The 27,791-nt window shown below is 42.3% G+C and overlaps 1 protein-coding gene across 4 annotated transcripts; it reads left to right on the plus strand.

The window, feature by feature from the left end:
* Positions 1-133: 133 nt before the first annotated feature.
* On the plus strand, positions 134-27,756 carry git2a (G protein-coupled receptor kinase interacting ArfGAP 2a). 4 transcript variants are annotated; one of them, XM_084322385.1, is made up of 20 exons: positions 134-553; positions 5,376-5,509; positions 6,006-6,118; positions 6,256-6,361; positions 6,455-6,541; positions 6,654-6,784; positions 8,094-8,188; positions 9,128-9,173; positions 9,692-9,743; positions 10,563-10,635; positions 11,602-11,699; positions 11,822-11,933; positions 12,047-12,189; positions 13,033-13,182; positions 16,204-16,449; positions 17,358-17,447; positions 20,293-20,375; positions 23,190-23,381; positions 24,975-25,038; positions 25,862-27,756. In XM_084322385.1, exons 1-20 carry the CDS (start codon positions 502-504, stop codon positions 26,072-26,074), a joined length of 2,280 nt encoding a protein of 759 aa, XP_084178511.1. In that variant the 5' UTR covers positions 134-501; the 3' UTR covers positions 26,075-27,756. The 4 variants fall into 4 exon arrangements, with proteins under 4 accessions (XP_084178511.1, XP_084178512.1, XP_084178513.1 ...); XM_084322386.1 differs by having other exon boundaries at positions 9,695-9,743; XM_084322387.1 differs by lacking the exon at positions 17,358-17,447.
* Positions 27,757-27,791: the final 35 nt, after the last annotated feature.

The raw sequence follows: 27,791 nt of genomic DNA on the forward strand, positions 1-27,791 counted from the left end.
TTTCCGTATTTTTTTTCGTTTTTCCGTTTGAAACGAAAAACGAACTATCACTAAAACGTCCACGGACCCACTAGCTACATTCACACAGCTGGTGCTTGGTATGCCGTGCTATCTCTCTATGGCTCTGCTGCACTAAAAAATCAGGGTGAAGAATAAACTGCAAGGAACCGACGGTCTGTAGCTTGTTGTGCTACTAACTTACTAGATCGTTAGCTAACAAGTTAGCTGACTTGTTAACAGTCGCTAGACAGTTACGTTTTGCAGCATGAAGTCCTGCTGGGGTTTGCAGCTACTATAATGATGATAAACAGGCTGCTACCCGAAGTCGCTGTTCGTTGTTGAGCTAATAAGCAATTAGCTTGCTAGCTCAAGCTAACGGCAACGGTAGGCTAACCACAGTCCCCAATGACTTGAATGTTAGCCGAGGAACAGACGCTATAGCCATCCGTTTCTGACATTTTGATAGACCATTCTTCCTGTGCAAAATCCTTTGCCAAAGGGATGTCTAAACGTCTACGGAATAGCGAGGTTTGTGCGGACTGCAGTGTTCCAGGTAAGTCTTAATAGTAACTTAATCGACTCCTTGACAAGTTTGGTTGCTCAGGCTTTAGCCATCATGTAATGTAACGTTATCTAAGTTAGTCTACTAGTTTAGTTTGCCAGACCCTTGGGTTCACTTTCTCTGGGTTCATATGAGAACCTAATCGCAGACACTGCTTACTTGCACTATCGCCCTTGTAAGCAAGTACTTTTTTAGCCAGGGCTGTGGATGTAATCAGGGGACCGTTTATTTAGCTTTTATTATTTATTTTACCGTTTCCTGCTAATCAAAAAATTACACATTGTGGCAAAATGAAAGCTACTTTTTTGCTAGGTTCAGCCTCTGTTTTGCACTTGAAGGCTTCATGAGTGTAGTTGGCTGTGTTGATCAAACCTCAGGAGTGTTGAAGTCACCATGATCATTTAATTGATAACAACCTATTATTTATTTACTATTAATTATTATAGAACAGTGATCCTTTATCATTGTGGACATGTATGTATTTATTTAATTAGCAGGATAAACCCCTTGAGATGTAGTATAAAGATATCAACACTACTGTAAACCTGAGAAGCTTGATGGCCAAGATCTCCATCATGCCTGGGAGCATGCCATTAACTCACTGCTCATCAAAGTTAATTGGTGGAGTTGATGAAATTGGGATATCATGGTGCTCAATTCTACCATCTAAATGAATAACAATAAGCACTATTAATATTAATATTAACTATTAATTGCCCCCCTGCCATTTCACTGGACAGGGACGTTTTCCCATGTAAATGGCTGCATTTATATAGCGCTTTTATCCAAATTTACAATTTGTTCCTCATATTTTACCCACCGGCGGCAACCATTCAAGGTGCCAACATGCTCATCAGGAGCAATTAGGGGTTAAGTGTCTTGCTCAAGGACACTTCGAAACACTGCCCGGGAGGAGCGGGAATTGAACCGGGAACCTCCGGATTACCAGACGACTGCTCAACCTCCCGAGCCGCTGTCACCCCCGCCTATGTGTGTTGTCTTGCTTCCAAATAACATCAATATCATTGAATTGATATTTGTGTAAATAAGCTAGATCCTACACATCGGTTATTGAATTTGACGTTATTGGATTTGACAGTTTTCATATGGACTGTAATGTGTTTAGACATTATGTGTTGGCTACCAGTTAATGCATACAGTTCGCATTTGTTTGCTTCACAAACACACATTGGAATATCAAATGAATCCAATCACTGATCTCATTTGGAATGATATGCCGGTACTGATTTGCAGACGATCAGTGAGAGCAATTCCGAATGGGACCCTAGGAATCACTAACTGTGAGTTCTTCTAATAAACAAATAATGTGTGGACAGAAGGACCTGCGTTGACTCTCCGATCTAAGCTTTCTTTGTTATAAACTAGTCTTTTCCGTAACAATGAAGAGCAAAGAATTAGAAGTGTTATGCTCCACAAGAGTGTCTTTCTGTGAAAGCAGAGGGATTTCAGTGTCGGTTTGTGTCAGGAGACACTTTGCATAATGTCTCTTTTATACAGGCATGACGTGATGTTTTTCAGTGAAGCACAGGAAGCAAAACAGGATGCTGAGTGAATCGACTGGATGCATTGAATGCAGAGGAGAATTCTTCTCTATTGTATTGTAAATTTTTCTTTTTCTTTTACCTCATAACCTCGATAAATCTCTCCCTGCGGAAGACGTTGTAACAATTCAGCGGTTGTAACAGAAATACAGAAGCTCTCGTACAATATTTGTAAGTCCCTTGCGCAATAACAATCAAGCGGTCAGATGACAACTATGCTAACTACATTTCAGTACCACCCTAAAGGCTCCTTTTGTCCCTGATCATCTCGCTCATATTAGTCAAGCCCCCAACCCCCCCCCCCCCCCCCCCCCAACAGCAGCTGGCCTGGACTGCCCTTGCACACCACCCTTAAACAGTTGTTGTTGGGTTTGAATATTTTTAGCATTTCTATATGTGGTTTTAATTTTAGCAGCACTTGTTGAGAAAAGAGTTAAAAAAGGAGAGCTTGTTGTAACTTGTCGGGAGTGGAGAGTCGGAACCCTGCACCAGGTGCCGTGGCCTGACCACCAAGCAGCCTCCGCAGCTGCTCCTCCTACACCTCAGCTGTCGCCAAGGAAACATGACAACCCCACTGGCCCCCACATCTCACGCTGCCATCCGCTCGTGGCTGATCCATTTGTTTGTCATCGGGAGTTTAGAGTAACCCCCCTGTTGTCGGTGAGGTTTTCCACCTTCTTTTGACGGGAGCTGTCTGAATATGTTCAGCGTAGGGAGTGCCATAACACGGTCTCTCAACCACCTGAACTACGTGAACAGCTGTTACAGGAAGTGCATTCAATGTTTTTATGGTTAAGTAGTAAGTATTTTCCTTGTAGACTACTACACAGCATTCACACCCAAGCTAATTTGCCAGAATGAGTAGTGTGCTGCCTTTCTGGGAAAAACCTCATTTCACTTCACATTTTGATGGTGTTTCGAAAGAGGAAACTGTTGCTCAGCACGAAGAATGAAAACATTGCCACCTCTAACCCCCCCCCCCCCATATATAGATGTGTTTGGTTCCACTTCCCCTGTACGTTTTTTTTCTTTTTTTTTACCTCACCACTATCCTAGTGAGTCTAGGTCTGAGGTCAGAGAAGGGCAGGCCTACTACAGCCATTACTGTACCAGAGCGGTTTCTCTTCTGTTAGTTTGCATTAGGCTACACCGTACAGCAGGGGTGTCAAACTCATTTTCACAGAGGGCCATATCAGCATTATGGTTGCCCTCAAGGGGCCAAAGACTGTATAAATGTTAATGTAATGTAAAATAAATGTAGCTACTCATTTACATATTGTTAAACATGTTGTTTCTGTATTTATTACTTATTCAAGTTATACATATTGCATATGCATTTGCATAAATGTAAAAATATATGTTAGCTTATGTTATTTTAACAAATAATTTTAGTTTATCAGAACCCCATATTACTCCATCAATCAATGATCAAACCATTCAAGTAAATAACAAAGAAGAATATCATCAAATACAAGCTATGACATTAAGTTTGTTCAAAACCTTTTTGTCACAGTCAAGAGGGGCAGAACTAACAACTGTGAGCTGCAAAGAACACGTGGGACAGATGTAGCAGATGTTACAAAAACAAATGGCTGCACACAACCTTGCAGAGGCCATACATCCAACTAATGGAAGATAGTTTAATTAACTTTAATTAACAGATTGCAGAATGGGTACAGTACAGTACAGCAGCTCAATACACACAATTGTTAAGGGGATGCAGACCAGAGAAAGACTTTCGACTTGTTTACATCAGGGTCCCCCATTTTCAATTCGTAATGAAATTGCTATTATGTGTCTGCATGAACACACAACTGTAACTGTACTCAAAAATAACAAAATAAGGGTTGTCTCAGTTCACAACTATATTGGTCAAGTTTTGGGTGGGACTTGTTTGCGTCCCTACAGCTTCTTATTCAATTGAGCGAGATGCTCGGTTATGTCACACAGCCAGTTTGCATCTGACAGTTCAGACAATATTTCTTCAACCCTTTGTTACCTATTTCGCCTGGTTCTTTTTTGTATTTTGGGCTGTAAAATTGTCAAAGAATGTCTGAGGAGTAAGACGTGCTTTTTTTGCACTGGTTATTTCATCAATACCTCAGATGTTCAACATACATGTATGTGTAAGAATGTGTAATAACTAAGGCTGTCAAAGTTAAAGCTTTATTAACGCATTAACCCACAATTATTTTAACACTGCTATTTTTTAACCCAATATTAATGTAATTTTTTTTTTTTACCCGTGGGCTCTTGGGGGGCCACATCAAATGACGTGGCGGGCCGCATTTGGCCCGCGGGCCGTGAGTTTGACACCTATGCCGTACAGCATATGGCCATGATAGTTTCCTCTAGGCTTATTATGACATCAATAGGCTTAAGAACAGACTTAAGTTTAATGTTGCAGTCGGCAATGTCTGTGCCTGAGTTCGCTATTCATGTTAGATCAGCCTAAATATGGTTCCTTTGATCCGCAGTGATCTGCGCACGGTGCGCAGTGTGAGTCTCGTAGACCTCAGGCTGATGGATGCCAAGGACACTATTTGAGATGGCTGTCCACTGTGTGTATAGTGTTAAAGGTCACAAGAAGAGTAGTACTTGGGCATAAGTTTTAAATATTAAATAATAATATTTAATTTAACATTAAATATATGAAATGCTTTTGTATTCAAGTTATTGTCTTTTACAGGGCTACCGGGATGCATCTGGCTTGGTGCATCTGGCGAGAGCTTGTATGGAACGTGCAAGAATTTAAATTGGCCAGTGCAGCTGCCAGTCCAATGTCACTATGTGGTTTTCTTTTGCTAGTATGGTTGTGAAATAGGTATCAAAGTTTGCTCTAAGTGGTATTAAAAAGGTCTTAAAAAGTCTTAAATGTAACTTGTTGAAACCTGCAGATACCCTGTTGGGATATGTTTGTGATTTGTAGGCCCAAGGCTTAGCATCGCTCAGTCGATTCCCACTGGGGCCATCCATTGCGCTAAAAGTGTACTCACTCGTGGTCCTGCAAGCTACATCTTGATTGTGTATTTCAATATCAATGAGATTCATGCCGACGGCTCTGACAAAGGTCAACAGATTAAAACTAGTTTTTATACTAGTATAAGCTGATCGTTTTGAATTCATCGTCCTACCTAATATGAATGGGATTTATGCTGATTCTTTCATTTTACCTTTAGATTTATTCAGTGTCGATTTCAGTCCTTTTCTACTAACTTTGCCCCCCCCCCCCCCCCCCCCCCCCCCCTCAGAGCCTCGCTGGGCCTCGGTGAACAGGGGTGTGTTGATTTGTGACGAGTGCTGCAGTGTTCATCGGAGTCTGGGCAGACACAGCTCCCAAGTCCGTCACCTCACACACACGCCATGGCCCTCCACGCAGCTGCAAGTAAGAGCCTCACTGGCCCTCACACAATAACAATCCCTCTCCTCACTTCTAGGCTGTGTTTAGCTTTCAGATGTATTTTCTGCTGTGTAGTCTAGTTGTCGTGTCTCCTCCAGAGTGAGAGGGTTTTGAGGTAGAGTGCTGCCAGAGTCACTGCCTCTGCTGGGAAGCTTAGATGTTGAATTAGGATCATTATCTTGGCACACAATCAAGTATAGTCGTAGGTAGCTCTGTTTTATGTCACTCTCCTGGATTCTGTGTAGGCCTTGTCTTCTGTTTGGAAATCATTAGTGCATTAGAAGCCTCTGGTAGAGTTGTGGCCATTTTCACTCAACATCTCTCTCTCTCTCCGGAGTGAATTCTATAGATATTTGTCCCAAAATAGCATGTGTGTGCGTGTTGTTATCTGTAGGGAATGTTTTGCAGCTTTTCAGCATTCTGCAGGCTAAAATCAATGGCCACATTTAGATGATTTCACCTTTTTTTTTCTTTTACTCAGATGGTTCAGACATTATACAGCAATGGTGCAAATTCAATATGGGAGCACTCTCTTCTCGACCCTGCGTCTGTGATGAGTGGAAAACGCAAGGCCAACCCTCAGGACAAAGTGCAGTGAGTGATGAACGTTTGAAGATAATCATGCTGTAACATGCTGTAACATAAGAGGAAAATGGCCGCTGTGTGAGTATGAGTACGGTCAATTGCTCACTCTCTTCTTTTGTGTTTTATGTTTCATCTAATCCCTGAAGCCCAAACAAGACGGAGTTCATAAAAGCCAAATATCAAATGTTAGCGTTTGTCCACCGTATGCCATGTCGAGAAGACGATAGCTTCACAGCCAAGGATTTAAGCAAGGTGAGGCACAGAGGCTGATTTATGGGAGAAGTAATTGAAAGGTCTTTTGAGTCAAAGTGTGAATGTAGTGACGTTTATCGATCTCTCTTCCAGCAACTTCACTCGAGTGTCCGCACGGGGAATCTGGAGACCTGTTTGAGGTTGCTGTCCCTGGGAGCCCAAGCTAATTTCTTCCACCCAGTAAGACACCTTCTACTTCTACAGCCCGGTAATACATGTTGTCTTTTCATTTGCTCTCCTGGTGTTTTTAGTTTTTCATTTCTTCCCTGTGTTTTCTAATCATCTCTCGTAGGAGAAAGGGAACACTCCCTTGCACGTGGCTGCGAAGGCAGGCCAAGTATCTCAGGCAGAGCTTCTAACGGTCTATGGGGCTGATCCTGGAGCCCCTGACAGCGGTGGGAAAACTCCTGTTGACTATGCAAGGTTGGCAACATCCGGTTTCCTTTTTATTATTATTTAATCAATCTTTAATTGTATAATCTATAATGGCGTCGAACAGCGACCTCTAGGCAAAAGAGCCCTGCTTGGTATTGCACTCTTTTTACTTTTTGCCAGACCCGGTGAGATCCAGGGGCCGGCCAATATGAGACTCAGTCACTGACTGACTGACTGACTGACTGACTGACTGACTGACCATTGTTGAAACACGCATGTGTGAGTGTTGTAGCTACTGACCAGACCAGAGCATCTGAGTGTTGTAGCTACTGACCAGACCAGAGCATCTAGAGGCTGGAGCTGCACAAACTGTTGACAACAGCATATTTTGTATAGTAGCAGACCGCATGAACAAAATGTAAAATACAGCAAGATGCATGCTGTAACTTAGCACAGCAGTGTAGTGTGTTTCTGACGGTAGCTAATGCTACATTCACTCGGCATGATCTGAGACTTTGAGTACTATCAGTTGCTTGCATTGGATATCAATTAATCGTTGATTTCATTGCTTTGTTTTCTGTTGCATACTTATTAACGTGTACTTGATGCTATTTACTCACCCATATTGAAGCAAAGGTACGGCCTGCGGGTAACGTCGTAGTAGTAACGTTACTGGTTGCCTTTAGCTTAGCTTAATGTTAGTGATGGGTGATGCATGTTACTGTAGCTACTAACGTTAGCACCAGCAGGCCGTGAAAGGCTGTAATGTCTATCAATTCATTGTCAATTTTATAGCTTGGCTTTCTTTTGTATCTTATCAGCAAAGCACACAGGGGTTGTGTGATGGGTGGTTGTGGTGCTTTAGTCGCTTAACCTTTGCTAGCCAGTAGCCAGCCCTCAAACTCTAGTGCATGCATCAAGTACCACTGTTAGACATAGGATATATGGTGCGCCGTTGTTTACATTAATTGTACATATATCCTGATTCCCCACTGGCAGGCATCCAGGTCCGGCTTTAACTAGGACTGCCTTAGTCTTGTTTGTTTTGGTCTTGACATGTGGGTTGTAGTTTAGCAACTTATTAAACTGTGAATTTATCCAGACCTCTCTTGGTAGAGCCTAAAGGTGTGGCCAGTTGTAGCAACCCCTCCCCTATCCCAACTGAAATCCAATCCACACAGACAAAAACAAAAACTGTAAACAAAGCGCAATACCATGTTGTCATATAATATTTTGCCTAGAGGTCACTGTTTGAGGACATTAGATTCTACCTTTAATAGCTCTTAACACGAGTCATTATGGCCCTGTAACTTTACCTATAACACTGAGCTTCCTTTCATAATGTCCATCTTCCTAGGCAAGCCGGTCATCATGACTTGGCTGACCGGCTGGTGGAGATCCAGTATGAGCTGACTGATCGTCTGGCGTTCTATCTCTGTGGGAGGAAGCCAGGTGAGTGGCCGGAGGTCTAAAGCAGTCATCTCGATGATCTCAATGATCTCATGCCTAAACCATTCTTTTATAGACTTTATTTTAATTTTATTTTTTGTATTTCCATAGAAAGTCTGTTACTATGGAAGATTACTTTCTTAGTGCCTGGTGATTACATATCATAACCACGCTGCACCATTAAATGAAGGGAACACCTCGAAACAACATGCATCTAATTTAGCAGTAGACTAGAGCCTCAGGTGAACATACAGGCGTCACTGTCCAGATTGGAAATGGCAATGCTGTGGCTGTGCGGATATTTCCGCTTTGCCACGTCTGGATTTCAGGAGTCGTGATGTCACAACTCCCGGGGAAATATCTTTTAAAACCACAACAGCTTGAGCACGGCTCTCTGCTGCAGGAGCCCCCCCCCCCCCCCCCCCTCGGGGGCAACGATGGCTTCGTTAGGGGTATTTACAAGACTTAGAAATCTGGTTGTTGTTGTTGTAGCCTAGTCTGTTATTAGCAATGTCGCTAGGTCTTGACAGTGGTATGTTTGGGGTGCTCTGTACTACAAGGCATACCGGGAAAATAAGTATCTAAGCACAACCAGGAATCTGTTGTTGTTGTTGTTTTCTTCTCCTTGCACTATTATTGTCGAAGTTGGAGCACAATCCAGGCATGTTAACGAATGGAATACATAGGCCTGCGCAGTTTAGCGTGTTTATTTTCATAAAATGTCCCGGGGGTTCCCTTCCCTTAACCCTTTCACTAACACACTACATAAGGTTAACCTTTCACTACTGGTAGTGAAAGGGTTAACCTTCTGTATTGTCGCAGTGAAAGGGTTAACCCTTTGGTAGTATGGTAGTGAAAGGGTTAAAGCGTTATTTGCCCTTTATATAATCACAACAGTTGCACTCTGCAGTCATCCATTGCATCCCCACTTGTTTGTTGCAGATCATAAAAATGGCCAGCACTTCATTGTCCCACATATGGCTGACAGGTAAGCAAGACGGCATCACGGGGTCGCCCGACATGATCCAAGTCCGTGTCAAATGTCACTCTGAATTAGCGCGCTGAGGTGGATGATCTCCACTCGAGTAAACGCTAGGGCCGCTGCACCGTGGCTGCCTGCGTCGCAGTTGTTTGTGTTTGTGGTCGTATTCTTGCTCCCGGGCCTGTTCTGACATGCTTCCTGGGATCGCTGTAATATCCATTGTCTGCTTGAGAGGAAACTAGGCGAGCAGCAGTAGTTCTCATAGCCCAGACAAAGTGCTCTGTAATTGTTTCAGATCATGGTTCAAATGTAATTCCAGCCAAATCGTTGGAGTGTAGTAGTAGTAGCAGCAGCACAAGCATTGTTCTTGTTCAATCCAAATGAAAAGACTATTTATCTTTTTCATTGCTCTCTTGATGGATAAGGAATGTGTAAGTACTTCATCACAATCATGTTTTTACAATCATTGTATCTTCCTTCCCTTCCAGCATCATATGCTTATTAGTGTTTTCTTCTGTTCGCAGCAGTTTAGACTTATCAGAGCTGGCAAAGGCAGCTAAGAAGAAACTTCAGTCTGTAAGTACTGTGGTCCAGGGCTGGATTTTAAAGGGGCAGTTCGCCCAAAAACCCAGAGTGCTGTCTATCCATCCAGATCGTTTTGGGGTCATATGCTTAGGAGTGACGGCACATATCTGCAAGACTAAGCAAATCACACCAGAACAATCTGGATGGATAGACTCTCTGGATAAGTGGGAATTATTGCCCCTTTTTAAAACTGTTTTCAAAATTATATATATACTGTGTGTGTGTGTGTGTATATATATATTAGTGCTGTCAATAGATTAAAAAAAAATAATAATTAAACTGATTAATCTCACAATTTTCTGTAATTAATCTAGATTAAAAATAGCATTTTTCTACTTAAGACCGAAGCTTGTAACAGATATTTACTTGAGTAAAATCATGGAATTAATGTAAAATCAACACAAAATAAAGTATATTTAGATTCAAAGACTATTTTAATAGCTTTCTTTGAATACAGTTTCTCTCCTGTGAAATACAAATGTTCAACAAAACCATCAACATTGACTCAGCTAGACCTCTTTCTTATATCCGCGGCACTAACAGAAATAAAAATAACCCAGGCCTATGTGCAGATTGTATGGCTTAGAGGAGATAATGTCTTGTATGAACTACCAGTAATATAAATCATATTAACAACAAAAATGTGTTGAAGATTTTTCACTCCATAGATTAATCTAGATACATTTATTTTAATGCTTTAAATAATTTAAATTAATCTCAAGTTAAAGCATTAATTTTGACAGCCCTAATATATATATATATATAAATTAAACAGGCTAATTCATGTCTGAATCCCTGATTTCCTTGCAGCTCAGTAATCATTTATTTGAAGAGCTGGCCATGGATGTATATGATGAGGTGGACAGAAGAGAGACTGATGCAGGTATGGCAGTGATGTAGTATATAGTAGACCTGCTCGATTGTGGCAAACAATCATAATCACGATTATTGTTATTGAAATCACGATTAATAAACAAGATTACTCATTGATTTGAGAACATCATGACAATGACTGAATTTGTTTTACGTTTTCAAAATAACTGTTTTAAACTAGCCGTGGCTCCTCCTCCCTCTCAACACCAGTTGAGGGGGAGGGGAAGAGCGCACCGCAATGACGGAAGGGTGCGCTGCATTTACAACACAAGACTAAATGAGAGCAACATGGCATGTGGCACAATAATCATTTTATCGCGATCATCTTGTTTTTATGATCGTGGGAAGCCGAATTTGAAACTTGATTGTACCCAGCCCTAGTATATAGTGATGTAGTATACAGATACAGTTTACAATGTTATAGTATACCTATACAGTGTTATAGTATACCGATACTGTATATAGTGTTATAGTATACAGATACTGTATATGCAGTGTTACAGTATATTATACAGATAGTGATATAATATATAGATGCAGTATACAGTAATATATGTATATGACTACAGTGAGACAGTAGTGGTTCATGCTTCATGGGTGTAGAGATTCAAGCCAGCAGTGGTTTGTTACATTGGACCACGGTTGGATGAATTCTGATTATTTTTAAAAGGTATATAAATGTCTTGTTAATGGAACTAAAACCTTACATCAAGCGTATTAGTTAGTTCACAGCATTATGATTATACATGATGAAATAGGTAAACACACATTAATTTCAGATCAATGCAATGGATTCCACATTCATACGAATGCATTGTGGGCGGCATACATTTATTTTTAATTTAATACATTTTAACCCCCTACTTCATAGGGACACATTTCTAACGGGATCTCTTTACATTTATAGCTAAAAACTACCAAAATGACTGCCATGTTATTCTGCCAAAGTCCTGATCTCTGAATGCCCTGTTTGCAGTATGGTTAGCTACACAGAACCACAGCACCCTAGTGACAGAGACGACTGTGGTGCCTTTCCTGCCTGTGAATCCAGAGTATTCATCAACACGAAACCAGGCAAGTTGGCCTCATAGTCTCACACACCACCCTCTCTAGTAAAAGCTCTGCTGTCAAACTGAATCTGTTCAACGTTGAGAAAATACAGCCCTTCTCTTTGTGCCCTTCCTTTCTTCATTCAGGGACGGCAAAAGCTTGCACGATTCAACGCACATGAATTTGCAACTCTCGTCATTGACATACTAAGTGATGCAAAACGCAGGCAGCAGGGGAATTTGATAGCCAGTCCAAAAGGTACCCCATCTAATTGCCACCTTAATCAAATGGCTTCCAAATGTTGGATGCGTGCCTGCTTATCAACGATGAAGTGGATAGCTCGTCTCATTACGCTTCTCCCTTGATTGCAGACAGCGTTGAGCTCATCCTGAAGAGTGTGGGAGTCAGGCGTGGCAGTGACGGCCAGGACAATGACCAGCCTGATTATGACAGCGTGGCGTCCGACGAGGAGACGGATCAGGAGCTGCCCTCGAGCAAAGGAGATAGGACCAAGGTAATGTGGTCTGTGTACACTCAAAACGGACAAGTCGCTCACAGTTCCATCACGGTTCATGAATGCCTACTACCCCCCTCTGAAGTTAGGGGTAGGGCTGGGTTTTCGGAATTCGATACTTTCGTGGTTATCAATTGAATTGCCTCAATACTCTCGAGTATCGGAAAAACGCTGTGGTATTGAAATTTGGTATCGAATGACACCGTGTCATTCGATACTAAATTTCAATACCCAAGTAGTTAATCTCATCAGTGTCAGTGAGGCAATAATCATGTTTGCTCCAATATTTGCTTGCTTGTTTCATATCACAGCCGGCCAAATTAACCTAGACTGAAACGAAGATCTGATGTAATTGAATTTTACTTAAAATCCCGGCCACTTACCTTGTCAAACACTTAACCCTGAAGTTGTTGAACTCGTCCAACATCTAAAAATGTAAACGGAGAGTCTGTCCGTTTTACTGGGGGCTGACATCTTGATTAGAAGGTAGAATTATTATAGTTTGTTGTTATTTTTACTCCAAGGCACATTAGATTCATCATGGCGGTGCCCAGTACTTCTTTTTGTTGTACTGTACTTGTGATGTATAATGACAATACATTTGAATCTAATCTCATCTAAACAGACCACCGACACATTCAGGGTAAGAGGCCCAGATTTAATGTTTAGGTCATGTGCTTCTGAATAAGTACAATTGGGTAATGTGCTTCTGATTTAAGTACAATTAAATTTCACAACGTACTGTTGCCCAGTAGATCTAAAGTGAATTTTCAGCCTATATTAATTTGGGGGGGGGGCCCTAGTTAGAGGTCCGTTTCATTCTACAACTCTCTTCCCCGACAGAGTCTGGACTCCGACCTGTCGGACGGACCCATCACCATGCAGGACTTCATGGAGGTGAAGAGCGCTCTCTCTGCCTCCGAAGCAAAGATCCAGCAGCTCATGAAAGTCAACAACAACCTGAGCGATGAGTTGAGACTGATGCAGAAAAAGGTATCTGCAGAGCTGCACCAGTAGAGCTCACTAACACAGAGGGGGCCAGACCGAGAGGGGGGGCACAGCAGGCCAGAGGAGCTTCTTCTCCCGCCCGCTGTGATCTCCCTCTGGTGGGGAAGCACAGCCTGCGTGAGGCAGCGATAAAGGGCCCTACTAGCCCACTCGACCCGGGAAATGCTTTTTGCTGCAAGGCGAGGCTGCCATGACAACCCAGCTGGTCCCGCCACAACCCCCCCCCCCTGCATTTGGCCAGCATGTTACATTTCAAAAAGTTTTGAGATTGATGGGCTGGAGAAACTTCGCTCTTCTATTTTCATGTGAAGAAGAACTGCATTATCCGCGCTCCTCCCAGCTCACGTCGGGGAAACATTTCACTTCCCGTCGCGTATGTAGTTATGCCGATGACATCGAAAGCTGTGCTATCTCATGGGACTAACAAGCATGCTGAAATGATTAGCATGAAATAACTCAACAGTTGTCTCCCTCCTTTGTGTATAACTAGTAACTAACATAAGTTGTATGTGTGACTTTTTTTTTGTAACCCATCACATAGAATGTCCCAAAGAGGACTTTCAGTCATTCTTCAAGGTGTGAGATAACACAGCTTTTTCTTGCACATGGTTGTTTATTTCACGTCTCACTGTTGCATTTCAACTTTAAATACATATATAGATATTATATTAGATGAATATTATGTTATGTTATACAGTTGACTGTGAGGGTTTTGTTTACAACCTAGGGTTGTATAAAATATAGTTGAGTTTGAGATTCTGTGTAATGTAATCTAGTAGCCCGCTGCCTGCTAAAACCAAATGTTTCAAGCTCCCTCTTTGTGTGGGATCCAGTCATTGTCATAAGTGATATGTGCCTTCCAGTTGAAATACTTCAAACATAACTGCCCTGTCAAGTGAGGTCAAAGTCCTGTCTTGATTAGTCCTGTGTGGAAATTACTTGGATGTAGCGCTTTTAGAGTGGACACACGCAGATGGACGGCCTCTGTTCTACAGGGTTCGCGGTTCGCACAAGGTCCTTGAAGTGAAAAAAAAAAAAAAATGTCAAGGCCTGGAATTCCTTGAAAACAGCCAATTTTTTAACAAGGTGCTTAAAAAGTCCTTGACATTCAAATCAACCATTTGCATTGAACGTTTTGTTCATCCATGATAAAAAATAATTCAGAATCAAGAAATATATATATTTTTTTATTTAAAGTGTAACTAATTGTCGCAAACGAAAAAATTTTTGCTTGGGAAAGTCCTTGAATTTCATTTTGCAATGTCTGTGGGAACCCTGGTTCTAAACCATCTCTGGGGCGGATAGTAGAGGTCCTGCTGGCAGACGTGCAGTATGTGATGTAGCTGTGTGGCCTGGCATTGACTTAACTGATGGCTGGTGGTGAGATCATCACTACAGATCTCATTCAGCCGGGCGGTGCGCCATCTTGAAATCAAGAAGGAGAGAGGCTTGGAACAAAGAGTGCAGAGGGGCATCCCCGACTGTCACGACGACTTCGTAAAAAGAATAGAATATTGATTTCAAGTATCGAAATGATCAAATGGCAAGAGTTACAGCTTTGTAACTATGATAACATGGATCATGAGTTCTTTCCCCCACACACGGATATCTTCATGCTTTGGTATAAACATAATTCGATCGCTCATTCACTAGTATTAGTATATATATATAACATTGGAGACAATGAGCATCTTTGCTTCCCACAAACTACCAATACCCTTCATATCGGTGAACCATTATCTTCTTGGAAGGGTGGTTTTCTGAAGTGTCTTGGCAGTAGGAGAATCGCGCCTGCCTTGTTCTTAAGAGCACACGTGTTTGTGCTCTGGGACACGACCAGTGGCATCAGATTTGGCCTACTTTTCCTCACTTGAAATATCTTCTTGAATTCTTAAATGCTTCTGATGCACTCCTAATTCTTATATTCTGCTCTTTCGATGGCTACGTCTGTGCCTAAGACTGCAGCTGTTTTGCTTTCCTGCACACCACGCCGCCACCTATTGCTTGCTTACCCCTTGCTTTGTAATCTTTTATTTATATATATTTTTTTAACTAAAGGGGAAATCCAACAGGAAATATAATTCACTTATGTTACTCCTATGATCGTGGATCTAGTTCAGTTTAGACTTGTGAAAATGCTTTCTCCCAAATCGAGGACAACTCTGTAGCTGCCCAACTGACAGAGGCAAACGTTGGACACAGTGGCATTATCTAAGTTAATTTGAATGTTAAAGCTCAAACAAACATTCTATAAGCGTAGTCGGTCTCCAATTCATTCTCAAGGGAGGAGTTCCAGGTTTTGTCTCAATGACTCTCTGATTTCTACCATTAGGAGCAGAGATGTAGTGGAGGTTAAACCCACCTAAACTCAGTTTAACCATGTCTTTATTTGTGAAATACAGTTTACTCACCTTTGTAAATGGATATACATCTTTATTTATGATTGAAATGAATATTTATGGTTGAAATTAATACTATAGATTATAATAATTTATAGCAGATTGATTCAAGTCACTTAAATTGGGTATTTTTGGGGGGGGAATAAAGCTAAATATTCTGGGGGGGGGGGGGTATATACTTTTATTTATATTGATGATTATTGACAGGACCCACATTCTATTTGATCCCTAATTAGGAGAAAGTTGGTTGGTGATAACAAATATTAAATGAGCTGTTTAAGATCATGGGAATAACATGTGAATTATGTTTCTGTAGATTTTCCACTTTGTAAGTTGTGTGGTGTTCTGTATTATCCCCAAGAAGCCATTTGCTTAATCAGATCAAGTTGGAATATTGGTAACATTGGCATTTCATGATTTATATAGCATGCAGACAATTGCTAAACAAAACGTGAATATTGGAGGAATTTAAATATCATAGGAATTGGAACAATATAAGGATAATAATAGGAATTGAAACCGGAGATAAGAATGGAGCAGAGAGTAGAGGGGAAAGGCTTTGCTGCGGGCGCCTCTCAGTGTATCGCTGCCTCCTCGTCTCTTCCAGCTGCGCTCTCTGCAAAGCGAGAACATCTCTCTCAGGCGGCAGCTCCCAGCCCATATCTATCAGGCCCCCAGCGGGTCCGACTACCCCGACCCCGCCAGCCCCTCGGCCCTGAAGCGCCGGCAGTCAGCGCTGGTCAGCCGGCCCATGTCTATGTATGAGACTGGTTCAGGCCTGAAGCCCTATCTCCCTAAGGGGGAAACGTCCTACCCGGATGAGGGTGTCCCCACCTCCTCCTTCCCACCTCATGTGAGTAATACCTGCACCCTGCCTCTTCCTTCGCCACCTCCTCCTCCTCTCCACCTCTCCTCCTCTCCTCCTCTCCACCTCTCCACTTCCAAGCGTTTTCCTCTCACGTCAGTCCACCCTGTCTTGCAAACCTTCCTGATTTTTCTGTTTAGTTTACTTAGTTTTAGTTTGGGGGGTAATCAGAAAGTGCAATGCCATGCATGGAGAACACACAGCTAGTCTCATCCCATATTGTGGGGTCTGAATGCCTGGACCTTCACAGGAACATGTTACATGTATCTGGTGTTTTGGAGCTACTGCCCGTTTCTCACACTTGACTAAGATAGGCTGATGATCAGGAACGTTTTGTTTTGAGCATGAACTAATATGATTTATTTTGAAGGTTTGTGTGTCATGTTGATCAAGCATTAAAACTAACATTCAAGTGCTCTGTGTTTTTGTACTAAATGACAAACCAAAACCATTCAACCTTTTTATCCCATTACATTTTCACTTCCAATAAAGGGACTTGTATGTAAATTCTGCTGTTGGATTTGCATCTCTGAAATGGACTTGGGTCTCTGAAGCAAAAGTTTGTGGCGTCCAAAGATGGATTATTATTGTTGAGATTTGTTGTTTTCTTTGTATTGTATTCACACTGCATACTATGTGCCCAGTTAGCAATGGCAATATTGATTTAATGAATAAGCTGCTTGGTGCCGCTTGTGTCTGCAGACTTTTCACTTAAAAAAATATATTTATTTATGTATTTTAAATTAAATTTAAATAATTATAATACAAAATAATAATAATTTAGTACTCCTAAGCACTGTGCAGCCAATGTCTCGAAGCCTTCTTTGGGGCATTACTTAAAGTTTGTCCTTATTTTTATTTTGTCTTTAAAACATGATTTGAACCTTCATCTTTAGACGGAAAGGGGCGCTCTCGTGACCGCCTCTTCATCCCTCCCCTCATTCCCATCCACCCTGTCTTGGTCGAAGGACGAAAGTGCCCAAAAGGTTAAGTATCCCCTCACTTGGTCCAGTTCCTCGTGGGATGCAGCAAATCCACCGGGAGCCCCTTGCCACTTTCTCTTTTCCCCCCTCCTCCTCCTCCTTCACCTCCCTCCCTCTGTCACCCATACCTGTCCTGGCCTCCTGCATGAGCCAACCCTCCTCTCCATGGGCTGCCTTCGCCATCTGATTTTGTATCGAGCATCCTCATCATGTCTGCTATCCTGGCTGCTTAAAAAAATAGAACAACTTTGCAGAAACACTTGGACTTGAGCAGAAAAGTGCATTTGTGATGTGCCACATGAGGTTAGCGCTTATTTCGTTTTTCACCAAGAAATCTAAGTAATGCGGCTAATGTCGATCATTTGTCTTTCGGTCTTAAAAGTTGGACTTTTTTTTCTTTTCTTTTTTATGAGAAAGTTGTTATGAGTGTTCGTTTATGTTCCCTAAACGCTAAACCAAATACTTGTCACTGAAAATAATGTGATCTAACCCCTGCCATTTCAACAATGTGTCCTTTTATTAATTGAACACTCATAACCCACTGGCATTTATCATGTTTTCCATATCAAATGTTCTTGAGCACCTGTTCAGAGATCCCTTTTTCCGTGTCTCTAACCAGCACAATGAGCTTCAACCAGCATGCACACTCACGTCTCCTGTAGTAACACCCAAGCAATCCGGTCATCCAGGAGTTTGACAGGAGCTTAACTGTCTGAAGAGATTCCGCCGTAGTTCTAAACACGAGGAAAAGACACATTTGATCAAAATGTCTCGTGAGCTGATCATACTGTATTCCCCTGGCCATGTGTTGTGTTGTGTTGTGTTTTGTGCGTGGATTGGTGTGGACAGCGTTGCATCTTGTGCCGCATCCAACAAGAGGATGTTGTTTGAGCCCCTTTGGACGGGTATTGAAAGGGTATGTATGTATGTGTTGCTGTTACGGTATGAGTGCACCTTTTGTCTCGGCTTTCCCCCTTTGGAGAAGGGAACCTCTCGACGATGCTTCTGCATGAAGCTCGTGTCTTCTAAGTTGGCAGCGTGGGCCTCATCTACCGTAACTCAGGATGAGTCATCCCGGTTTTGTGTCGTCCTCCACCTACATAATGGAGGAGTCACTCTGCTTACCTCTTTTAACCACTGCTGTGGTTTACTGCTGTGGTTTACTGCTTAAGCCCCCCGAATGAATCTGAGCTTCGACGCCCCATGTTATGGCTCCTGTGAGTCCACTTCCAGCTAGTTTGGATCAAAGTCGAGACTAAATTGCGTCGTGGTTCAGATGTACAGTCAGGTCTGTAAATATTTGGACATCAACGCAATTCTCATAACTTTGTACACCACCACAATGGCTTTGCAATTAAACAATTATGATGTGCTTTAAGTGCAGACTTGCAGCGTATTTACATCCAAACCAGGTGAATGGTGTAGGAATTACAACAGTGCCTCCTCCTTTTAAGGGACCAAAAGTAATTGGACAATTGCCTGCTCAGCTGTTCCATTGCCAGATGTGTGTTATCCCCTCATTTCTTCATTTACAAGCAGCAGATAAAAGGTCTAGAGTTAGTTTCAAGTGTGGTATTTGCATCTGTCGCTGTCAACTCTCAATATGAGGTTCAAAGAGCTGTCACTATCAGTGAAGCAAGCCATCATTAGGCTGACAAATCTAAACAAACCCATCAGAGAGATGGCAAAAACATTAGGTGTGGTCAAATCAACTGTTTGGTACATTCTTAAAAAGAGAGGGTGCACTGGTGAGCTCAGCGACACCAAAAGACCCGGAAGACCATGGAAAACAACTGTGGTGGATGACAGAAGAATTATTTCCCTGGTGAAGAAAAAACTGATTTGGATGTAAATATCTTCATCTTGAAGCTTAAAGCACATCTTGATTGTGTAATTGCAAGTCCATTGTGGTGGTGTACAGAGCCTAAATTGTGTCAATGTCCAAATATTTATGGACCTGACTGTAGTTGTAAGTTTTGTGCTATGTTTATGTCTAAATGTAGCTGGCTTGTTCATCTTGGTATGAGCCTGAAAAGATTGGTTAAAGCTGCAGAGTTTATTTATTGTTTTCTTTCCCCTTTCTGCTCCATGGTTGACATGTTGTCTTTAATGTCTTCTATGAATCCATTCTTCTCTCTGGAGTTCAAAGGGTTTCACACACAAAACGGTTAAACCAATATATTGTTACAGTATGTTCCATTACTCATGGTACCACCCATTTCATGAATCCATTATGATTTGTCCTGCATAAAGAAAAGCAGACACAGAGGCACTCAACCAGTACACAGTTAAATAGCCTTTTATTGAACTGGCATGTTGAAAACAGAGCAGTTAAAAGGCTCCAGCATGTTTCAGGAAGTGACTATTCTTCCAGCATTAGGTTGATCACGCAATTCAGGCCAATTTCAAACGAGTCATCCCCCAGTGTTTTATTACATACTGAGACTAGTATAACCTGCTTGAACCCTGGATAATCAAATTTTTTACTAACCCAAGACGATTAACTTTTTAAAAAGCTTCACGTTGATCCTCTATTCTTGCTTCATGGCTGTACCGGCTTGTTTCCTGCAAAGTTGACTTGATGCATTTGTTTTCAGTTGTATTGAATTGATTGGAAGTCCGTCATTTCATGTACTGTTTGTTGCTGGTGATGATGCTACAAACAGAAGATGCACCAAATAAGTTTATATTCTTCTTATTTGTTATGTAGAAAGGTTTTCTCATTGCTCTGAATTTGACATTCGTGTCAGAATTGCTGATTGAAACATCTTGTCCCTGGTTGCGTTGCCGTGGATCATTTTGCATTGTTACAAATTGTACCTGTTTTTCTCTCCCCTCCTCCTTCTAGGCTTCCAAGCTGGAGAAGCAGATCAGTATGCCAGACAGCGACTATGACAACACATTTAATGACTCTGAGATTGATGACGCTGGGTAAGGCCTCTCTCCAGATCAATGTGTCACTAATCCAAGTCACAATAACAAACATGGGGGGCTTGTCATAAATAACAACTTTATTCATCTCAGGAGAGGGGGGGGGGGGTCTTTGTCAAGCAGTAATGCACCACAAGATCCCAAACGACAAACCATACAGCTGTATATACACAAACCATCACTGATAATAGTGTTTGGTCAGTAACATGGGTCTCCCAGTCCCCTCTGCTCTGTAAACGGAAAATACATTTTCTTTTTTTGAATGATCTTTTTCCTCCTTTTTCCGTTTTTCTCCCCTCCCAATGTTAGTCGTTATGCCAATTCCCAATCCCCTTCCTGGTCGTTGCGCACTCTACCCCCTACCGTCGGTCTGGGAGGGCGGAGACTATCACATGCTTCCTCCGACACATGTGTACCCAGCCCACCACTTCTTTTCACCTGGCAGCGTGGACTCTCACTGAGAGAGTGTAACGTGTGGAAGGTCACACTACCTCTCTTAGATCCTTCCCTCGCTGTGCAGGCGCCCCGACCGAACTGTAGGAGTCGCTGTCCACAATGACCCAGACCCACCCACCGGCTTCCCTCCCGCTGACTCTTGCCAATCGAGCCAGTATGACGGCCGGCCAAGCCGGAAGCAACGCCGACAGCTGGATTCGATACCAGTGTCTCTTGCGTTGGTGACAAGCGCCTTGTCCGCTGTGCCACCCAGCCGTGGAAAATACATTTTCTGGTATCCCGTTCCTACTTTATCCAATCAGGAGAGAGAACTCCACACTGCATAAATGGTATGACAAAAATAATAAATAAAAACTAGTTTTTAAAATATCTAGGGTTCGCTCTCCTGATTGGATAAAGTGGGAAAGGATACCAGAAAATGCATTTTCTATTTACTGCAGAGCAGGGGTACTGGGAGACTCATGTTACTGACCAAACACTCAATATCAGTGATGGCTGTTGGAATGTAGAGCTATTTTACACATATTTTAACCTGTTAAGCTGCAGCCATATTTTCAGAAAATCTGCTTTAAAGTACATGCCCAAGTAAATGGAAGATTGCTCCACTTCTAGAAGGTCAATTTGCATTGTCTGTTACTATGCTTGAGTAAATTGTAATGAAACAAAGGAGAATATAAATTATAATTTCTTTGACAGTGAATAACACCATGCTAAAATTGAGGTTGGAGGATAATAATTCAAATGAATAAAGGAGAGATTATTTACAGCGTTTTTTGTAGATACAGTACAGAATTTTACCATCCAGACACATGCAATTTGAATATATAATAGAATAGAATATCAGGCCTATAAATGACCTTATTATGGCCAAGTCATACATCTATGGATAGGGTCAAATCTCCTCTTTCCAAGTCATTTCCTCGCGTGACTACTCACCTTTTTCCGATGCAATGAATGCAGAGAATTCACATTATTCAGAGAAACTCTTATTTTCGGAAACATTTAAATCATTGGTAAACAAACGTGCTGAAAATATAAACTTTGACTGCTGTTTTGATAGGGTTAGGGTCTTTACTCTTGGCTACATTTGAAAAAGAAACAATATTATTAATACGGTCTGTATTTATCGATTTATGACGAGGACAGCAGGGTCACCCAACAGGTTAACAAAACAAATACCACTTACAGCTCCTTTTTAAGCATAGCAGGAACAATAACGAGTGAACTATTAGATATGAACTCTTTCAGCTCTAGGGGTCGTTGTTTACCTTCTGGGTAGAAGGCCAGCACTCTGTTCAATGGGGAGAAAGCCAAACTTGCGAGTGCTTAAAATATATGAAATATTATAGCTATGGATCTAATAACACTGTAGATTGTCAGTGAGTTGCTTCTGGTCAACATGCAAAAAAACTGATTGTTTTTTCATCCGTACATTTCTGTTTTATACCTTGTTGTAATCCCAGGAAAAGACGCGGAAATAGCCTTTTTAGTGAAATCCAGTTACCACATTGTCATTTTTCGCCTGATTATCTAATCTTCCTGAAATCAACGCTAGATTATCGTTATTATCCTTCCTCATGAAATGGGGCTTGTAGCGGGCCCCCCCCCCCCGCCACCGCCACCAACGGTACACACACACACAGCTTCGATCGCGGGAGAAAAAAATATCAGATCAACGCAAGATTGGATATATAGTGTCCTTACCTTGTCTCTGATGTAATGCAAAAAAAATAATCCAATTATCTGATCGCCATTCCAAGTACTGGTCGCAGAGGTCCGTCCCAAGTTGTCCGGCATTGCATATGAACGAGGGGGGGGGGGGGCTAGTTGATGCATCGTTGTAAACGCTCGTCCTGCCGGAGTATTTAAACCCCGCCCGCACGGCCCAGAAAACAAACTACATCGTTTCAAATGGAGTGCAATAGCGGCCGAAGGCGTTAGAGGGCGGTATTGACCGCTCAGACACTTTCAGAACAGTATGCACAACCTGCCCCGATGAATTATGAATGGCAATAGCGAATAAAAGAAATAACGATTAAAACCCGACTTTTCTCGTGATTGGCGCTCAAGCGATGGCGAGTTAACCCGACTTTTCTCATCAATGGCGCCCAATGAGTTAAAGAACCACAAAATTCAAAGTTAGAAGTGTCTATGGATTATCTATTCATATATTGACTCTTGTACAGATATTTGAAGTTACACCCAGTTTCAAGCAAAAAGAAAATGTTTTATTTGAAGAAAAAAAGTGCTCTGTCTGAGGACGAACTGATGCATCCGGTTTCAGACAACCTGTTTTTAATACATCTTAAAGCAGTTTAGTTTTCCAGAGACCTTACTGGGCTGATTCTCTCGTGGCAGACTGGGCCGGAGAGGGAGGCTGAGGAGCAGCGGCTGGCTCGGCGAGGGCAGCTCCATCCCAGAGCTGGACCACCTGGAGCTGGAGGCAGACCCCACGTTTCCCAGCACGGAGGATGTCATCCGCAAGACCGAGCAGATCACCAAGAACATCCAGGAGCTGCTGCGGGCCGCGCAGGAGAACAAACACGACAGGTCAGGACCCGGAGACCAAACGTTTTTTTTTACTTCCTTGCTTCTCGTTTGAACCCATACTGTAGTTCCCCTTTGTGTCGTTTTTCTTTACCTGTTTTTTTTTTTTTTTTTTTTTTTTTTTTTTTAATCTCCTGTTATTTCCCCTTTTTATATCTGCTCCTCTGCCTCATTCAACCTCCCGTTTATGTTGATGTTCTTTTTGATGACGTTGTGGCTCCCTCCCCACCTCCCTCCCTCCCTGCGAGCAGACCGTGTGAGCGCGAGGGTGTGCGTCGGCTCAGGCACAGCCTGGGTTGCTTCAGCACCCTGGTGCCCTGGGCTGAGAAGGCCCCCTCCCCCCTGCAGCCGCTCAGCCTCCGCGCCCCTGACCCTTCCTCCTGGTACTCTGGCCTCTGTCCCTGCTGCCTTCCAGGCAGAGTCTTCATCTCTCCCCTCACTCACACACCTGCTCTCTCTCTCTCTCTGTCTCTGCCTCTCTCTCTCTCTCTCTCTCTGGCTCTCTCTCTCTTTGTGTCTCTCTCTATGCCTCTGTCTCTCTGCCTCTCTCTCTCTCTCTCTCTCTCTCTGTCTCTGTCTGTCTGTCTGTCTGTCTGTCTGTCTCTGACTCTCTCTCTCTGTCTATCTGGCTCTCTCTCTCTCTCTTTGTGTCTCTCTCTATGCCTCTGTCTCTCTTTCTCTCTGCCTCTCTCTCTGTCTGTCTGTCTCTGACTCTCTCTCTCTGTCTCTGCCTCTCTCTCTCTCTCTCTCTGTCTCTGCCTCTCTCTCTCTCTCTCTCTGTCTATCTGGCTCTCTCTGCCCCTCTCTCTCTATGCCTGTCTCTCTCTGTCGATCTCTCTCTCTCTTCCTCTCTCTCTGTCGCTCTCTCTCTGCCTCTCTGTCTCTGCCTCTCTCTCTCTGCATCTGTCTCTCTCTGTCTCTGTCTATCTCCGTCTCTCTCTCTGCCTCTCTCTCTCTGCCTCACTCTGTCTCTCTCTGCCTCTCTCTGCCTCTCTCTGCCTCTGTGTCTCTCTCTCTGCCTGCCCGCCCCGTGTTCTTCTCTCACTGACTGACCAGCTCTTCTTCTGTGGTGCCCTGCTGAGTGCTTGCCTGAGTGAGAAGCATTTTGAATAATAATGGGAATGTATCCAAAGCATCTCTTGTGTTCCACACGTTCTTACCTTTGTATCCTCTTTAATCTTCAACACAAACGCATTCCACGCAGACACTGCTACTTCAGATCTGTACTAATCAACCGCGGACTGTGGTAGTTGGTCGACTCAACGTAGAACTGTGCTGATGATCTTGATGTGAGCCAAATTATTCCACGTTGGCATGTTTGGTTTTCTTTCTGTAGGTACAATATTTTTTTAAGACTAAGAGCATTATAGTGTAATATTGTAGTATGCTGTGATTTGCTTTGCATACTCTCATCATGCTCAAGTTACTATTAGTGTAGTAGTTTACTAATTGTATGGACAGTTGTTTGTTGGCACACATAACTCAGTCGGTGGCGATGTGGAACTGAATTGAATAATGCATGGAGTGTAAATTGACCTGTATTTTATACGTATATTGTATGAGTATCTGTTTGACTGACCTCCGTTTCCTCTACAGCTTTATACCCTGCTCAGAAAGGATACATGTGGCTGTAACCGAAATGGCTGCTCTATTTCCCAAGGTAAACAAACAAAGATGATGCTGGTATTTGTATTGCTTTAAGTGGCATTTATTTTGTTAAAATGAGCTTAAGTAGCTCTACATTCCGACAGCCATCACTGATATAGTGTTGTAATATTGGTCAGTAACATGAGTCTCCCAGTCTCTCCATTCTGCAGTAATCAGAAAATAAATGTGCTGGTATCCTGCTTCCACTTTATCCAATCAGGAGAGAGAACCCTCATTTCAAGAAATCTTGCCAAGCCAAATTTGCTTACTGCACCGGCAAATTATTAGACCATTTTTGCAGTGTGGAGTTCTCTCTCCTGATTGGCTGAAGTGGGAAGGGGATACCAGGAAATACATTTTATGTTTACTGCACAGCAGAGGGACTGAGAGACCCACGTTATAAACAATCAGTGATGACTGTTGGAATGTAGAGCTACTATTTTAACATGTAGACTACTTATTTTAACAAAGATACCACTTACAGCACCTTTAAAAGGTATGGATCATCAAACATACATGTTTTCTGTGGAATTACATAACGTTTGTTTATTGAATTATTACATCCCATATAATAATGTCATAAACATGAATTACCATATCACATTTATGCAGAGACCATCTAGGATTTGGTTTCAAAGAGCAGTTTTCCCTCTTTTTTGAGTGTACCAGGTTGAAAGAACTGGATAGTAGGGGATATGGCTTCTGGCAGGATTCAGTCCTAAGCTAGTGAGGGCTACATGTGGTTCCTCTCTAGGCACAGAGCAGTTGTGCTCTGAAACAGCTGACTTGCATCATCAGTGCTCAGCGTGTGCTCTAACCCTTCCCTCCCTGCGCAGAGGCCACGCTCGGACACGGTGAGGGGCTCCCTGCGCTTGTTGACCTCCAGTGCCTACAGACTTCAGGGCGAATGCAGGAAGGCGGTGCCCCCAGACGGAGGCCCGGGGCCAGACATGCAGCTGGTCACTCAGCAGGTTATCCAGTGTGCTTATGACATTGCCAAAGCCGCCAAGCAGCTCGTCACCATTACAACCAGGGAGAACAACAACTAACCGTCATCACCGGTGCCACCAGGCGCTTAACACGGCTGCAAGGCCCAAACATCTCAGCTTTATGTTTTAAGAAAAAAAAAGATTTTTTTTTTTTTTACACCAGGTATATGCATGCATTTTTATTTAAAGACTGTGTACAAAATGCTGAAGACTGCTATGTGTTAACATTTAATGCCAATTTTGGGACAAAGCCTGAACGTTCTCCATGTGGCAGTCAACAGCTGTTCTTTAAGGAGTTGGGATACTTAAGTGCTTGTCAGAGTTGAACTTGTCTTGAGCTTTAATAACAAGTTTACAGAACTGCTATGAGGTGATTATTAATGAATCGTGTATAGATCACATGTGCCCACTAGGGATGCACCATCAGATATTGGGCTGACACTCGCCTGACACATTGAGCCCCGTGGAACGTACGCAAGGCTAAAACGGGTCGCTGTCAGACTAAAACTAACTAAAACCCAATACCAAGGGCCATGTGTAAAATGTCAGAAATCAAAGCTACTTGATTTTCTGCACGTTTGGTAAATAGAAGCATGTCAGATCTCTCCAATGAAGAAACCTTTATTATCGTTCATCGAACTAAGTATTCTCTGCCCTCTCGCCCCAAACTGTATCGGCCCGTATTTTACAGTAAAAGTAATGACCTGGATCGGTGCTATGTATCGGCTAGATAGTTAAAGTCAAGTTTAGGTATTGGCAGTGAACAAGTGGTGCATCCCTAGTGTCTCTTAACGGTTTCCTGGTGACTTGTACTAGTCTCCTTTTGATTAACGGTAATAAAATCAACCCATAATACCGATACCTACCTTCCATTTCAGAAAGGCAGTGCTAAATGTGAGGCACCATGACGACAACATGTGCAGTATTCCCATTAGATAGACGCTGTTGGTAAACGTGATCAAAGTTGAAATCTGGACATGGATGTTGGAAAGCCATAAACAAGCCATAATCTGTTGTCATTAGTTGCTAGTGCGAACACCTTAGAAGCTGAGGAAGCTTCTCGATTATTGCACTGTACAAGCATTAGCATACTGTAAAGTTTGTTCAGAGTTCAGAAAAAGGTGAACTATTTAATATACTTCCATTAAATGTTGGGAACCTCATTTATGCACATGGTAAGCCCTGCAATGACTGTCTGTTGCAAAGAAAAGCTATTTATGTGGTTTGTCCCCTATCAAGTGTAATGGTGTTTGTAGTACATTTATCGCAGCTATACAGTAACTTAGTCTGTGAATGCAAATAACACTTCAGGGGCCAAATGATGCTCTTCACCAGTGCGTTCTTTTATTAAGTTATGATTTGTTTTAATAAGGCTAAACACTGCACTGTATTTATGCGGTCTTGTGTGCTTTAGCAGTATTGGTGTTGTTACAAGATATTCAGAGCTAATAATCATTTGTCCTGCGTGTTTTGTGCTCTGTTCTGGTGCTGCTAGGTTGGTATTTAATGTGCAACTTATGGGATAGAACTGTAGATATGCCTTGTAGATAACTTCTGTATAATTGTGCTATAACATTCATCAAGTGATTCAGATGTCATTGTCAAACTTGAACTCTGATCCAGGAAGTGTCCCTCTCTGTACTGGAGTGGTGTCCAGACAGATGTCATGCAGCGGCTATAGCTGCAGTGGGGAGAAATATTTTTTATTTTCTAAATAAACTTAATTTATAATTATAACATCATTTCGTAGTTTGCCATTTTCTGATCATATTAGACT

Source organism: Notolepis coatsorum, assembly GCF_963971535.1.
Source record: "Notolepis coatsorum genome assembly, chromosome: 10".
Lineage (NCBI taxonomy): Eukaryota > Metazoa > Chordata > Actinopteri > Aulopiformes > Paralepididae > Notolepis > Notolepis coatsorum.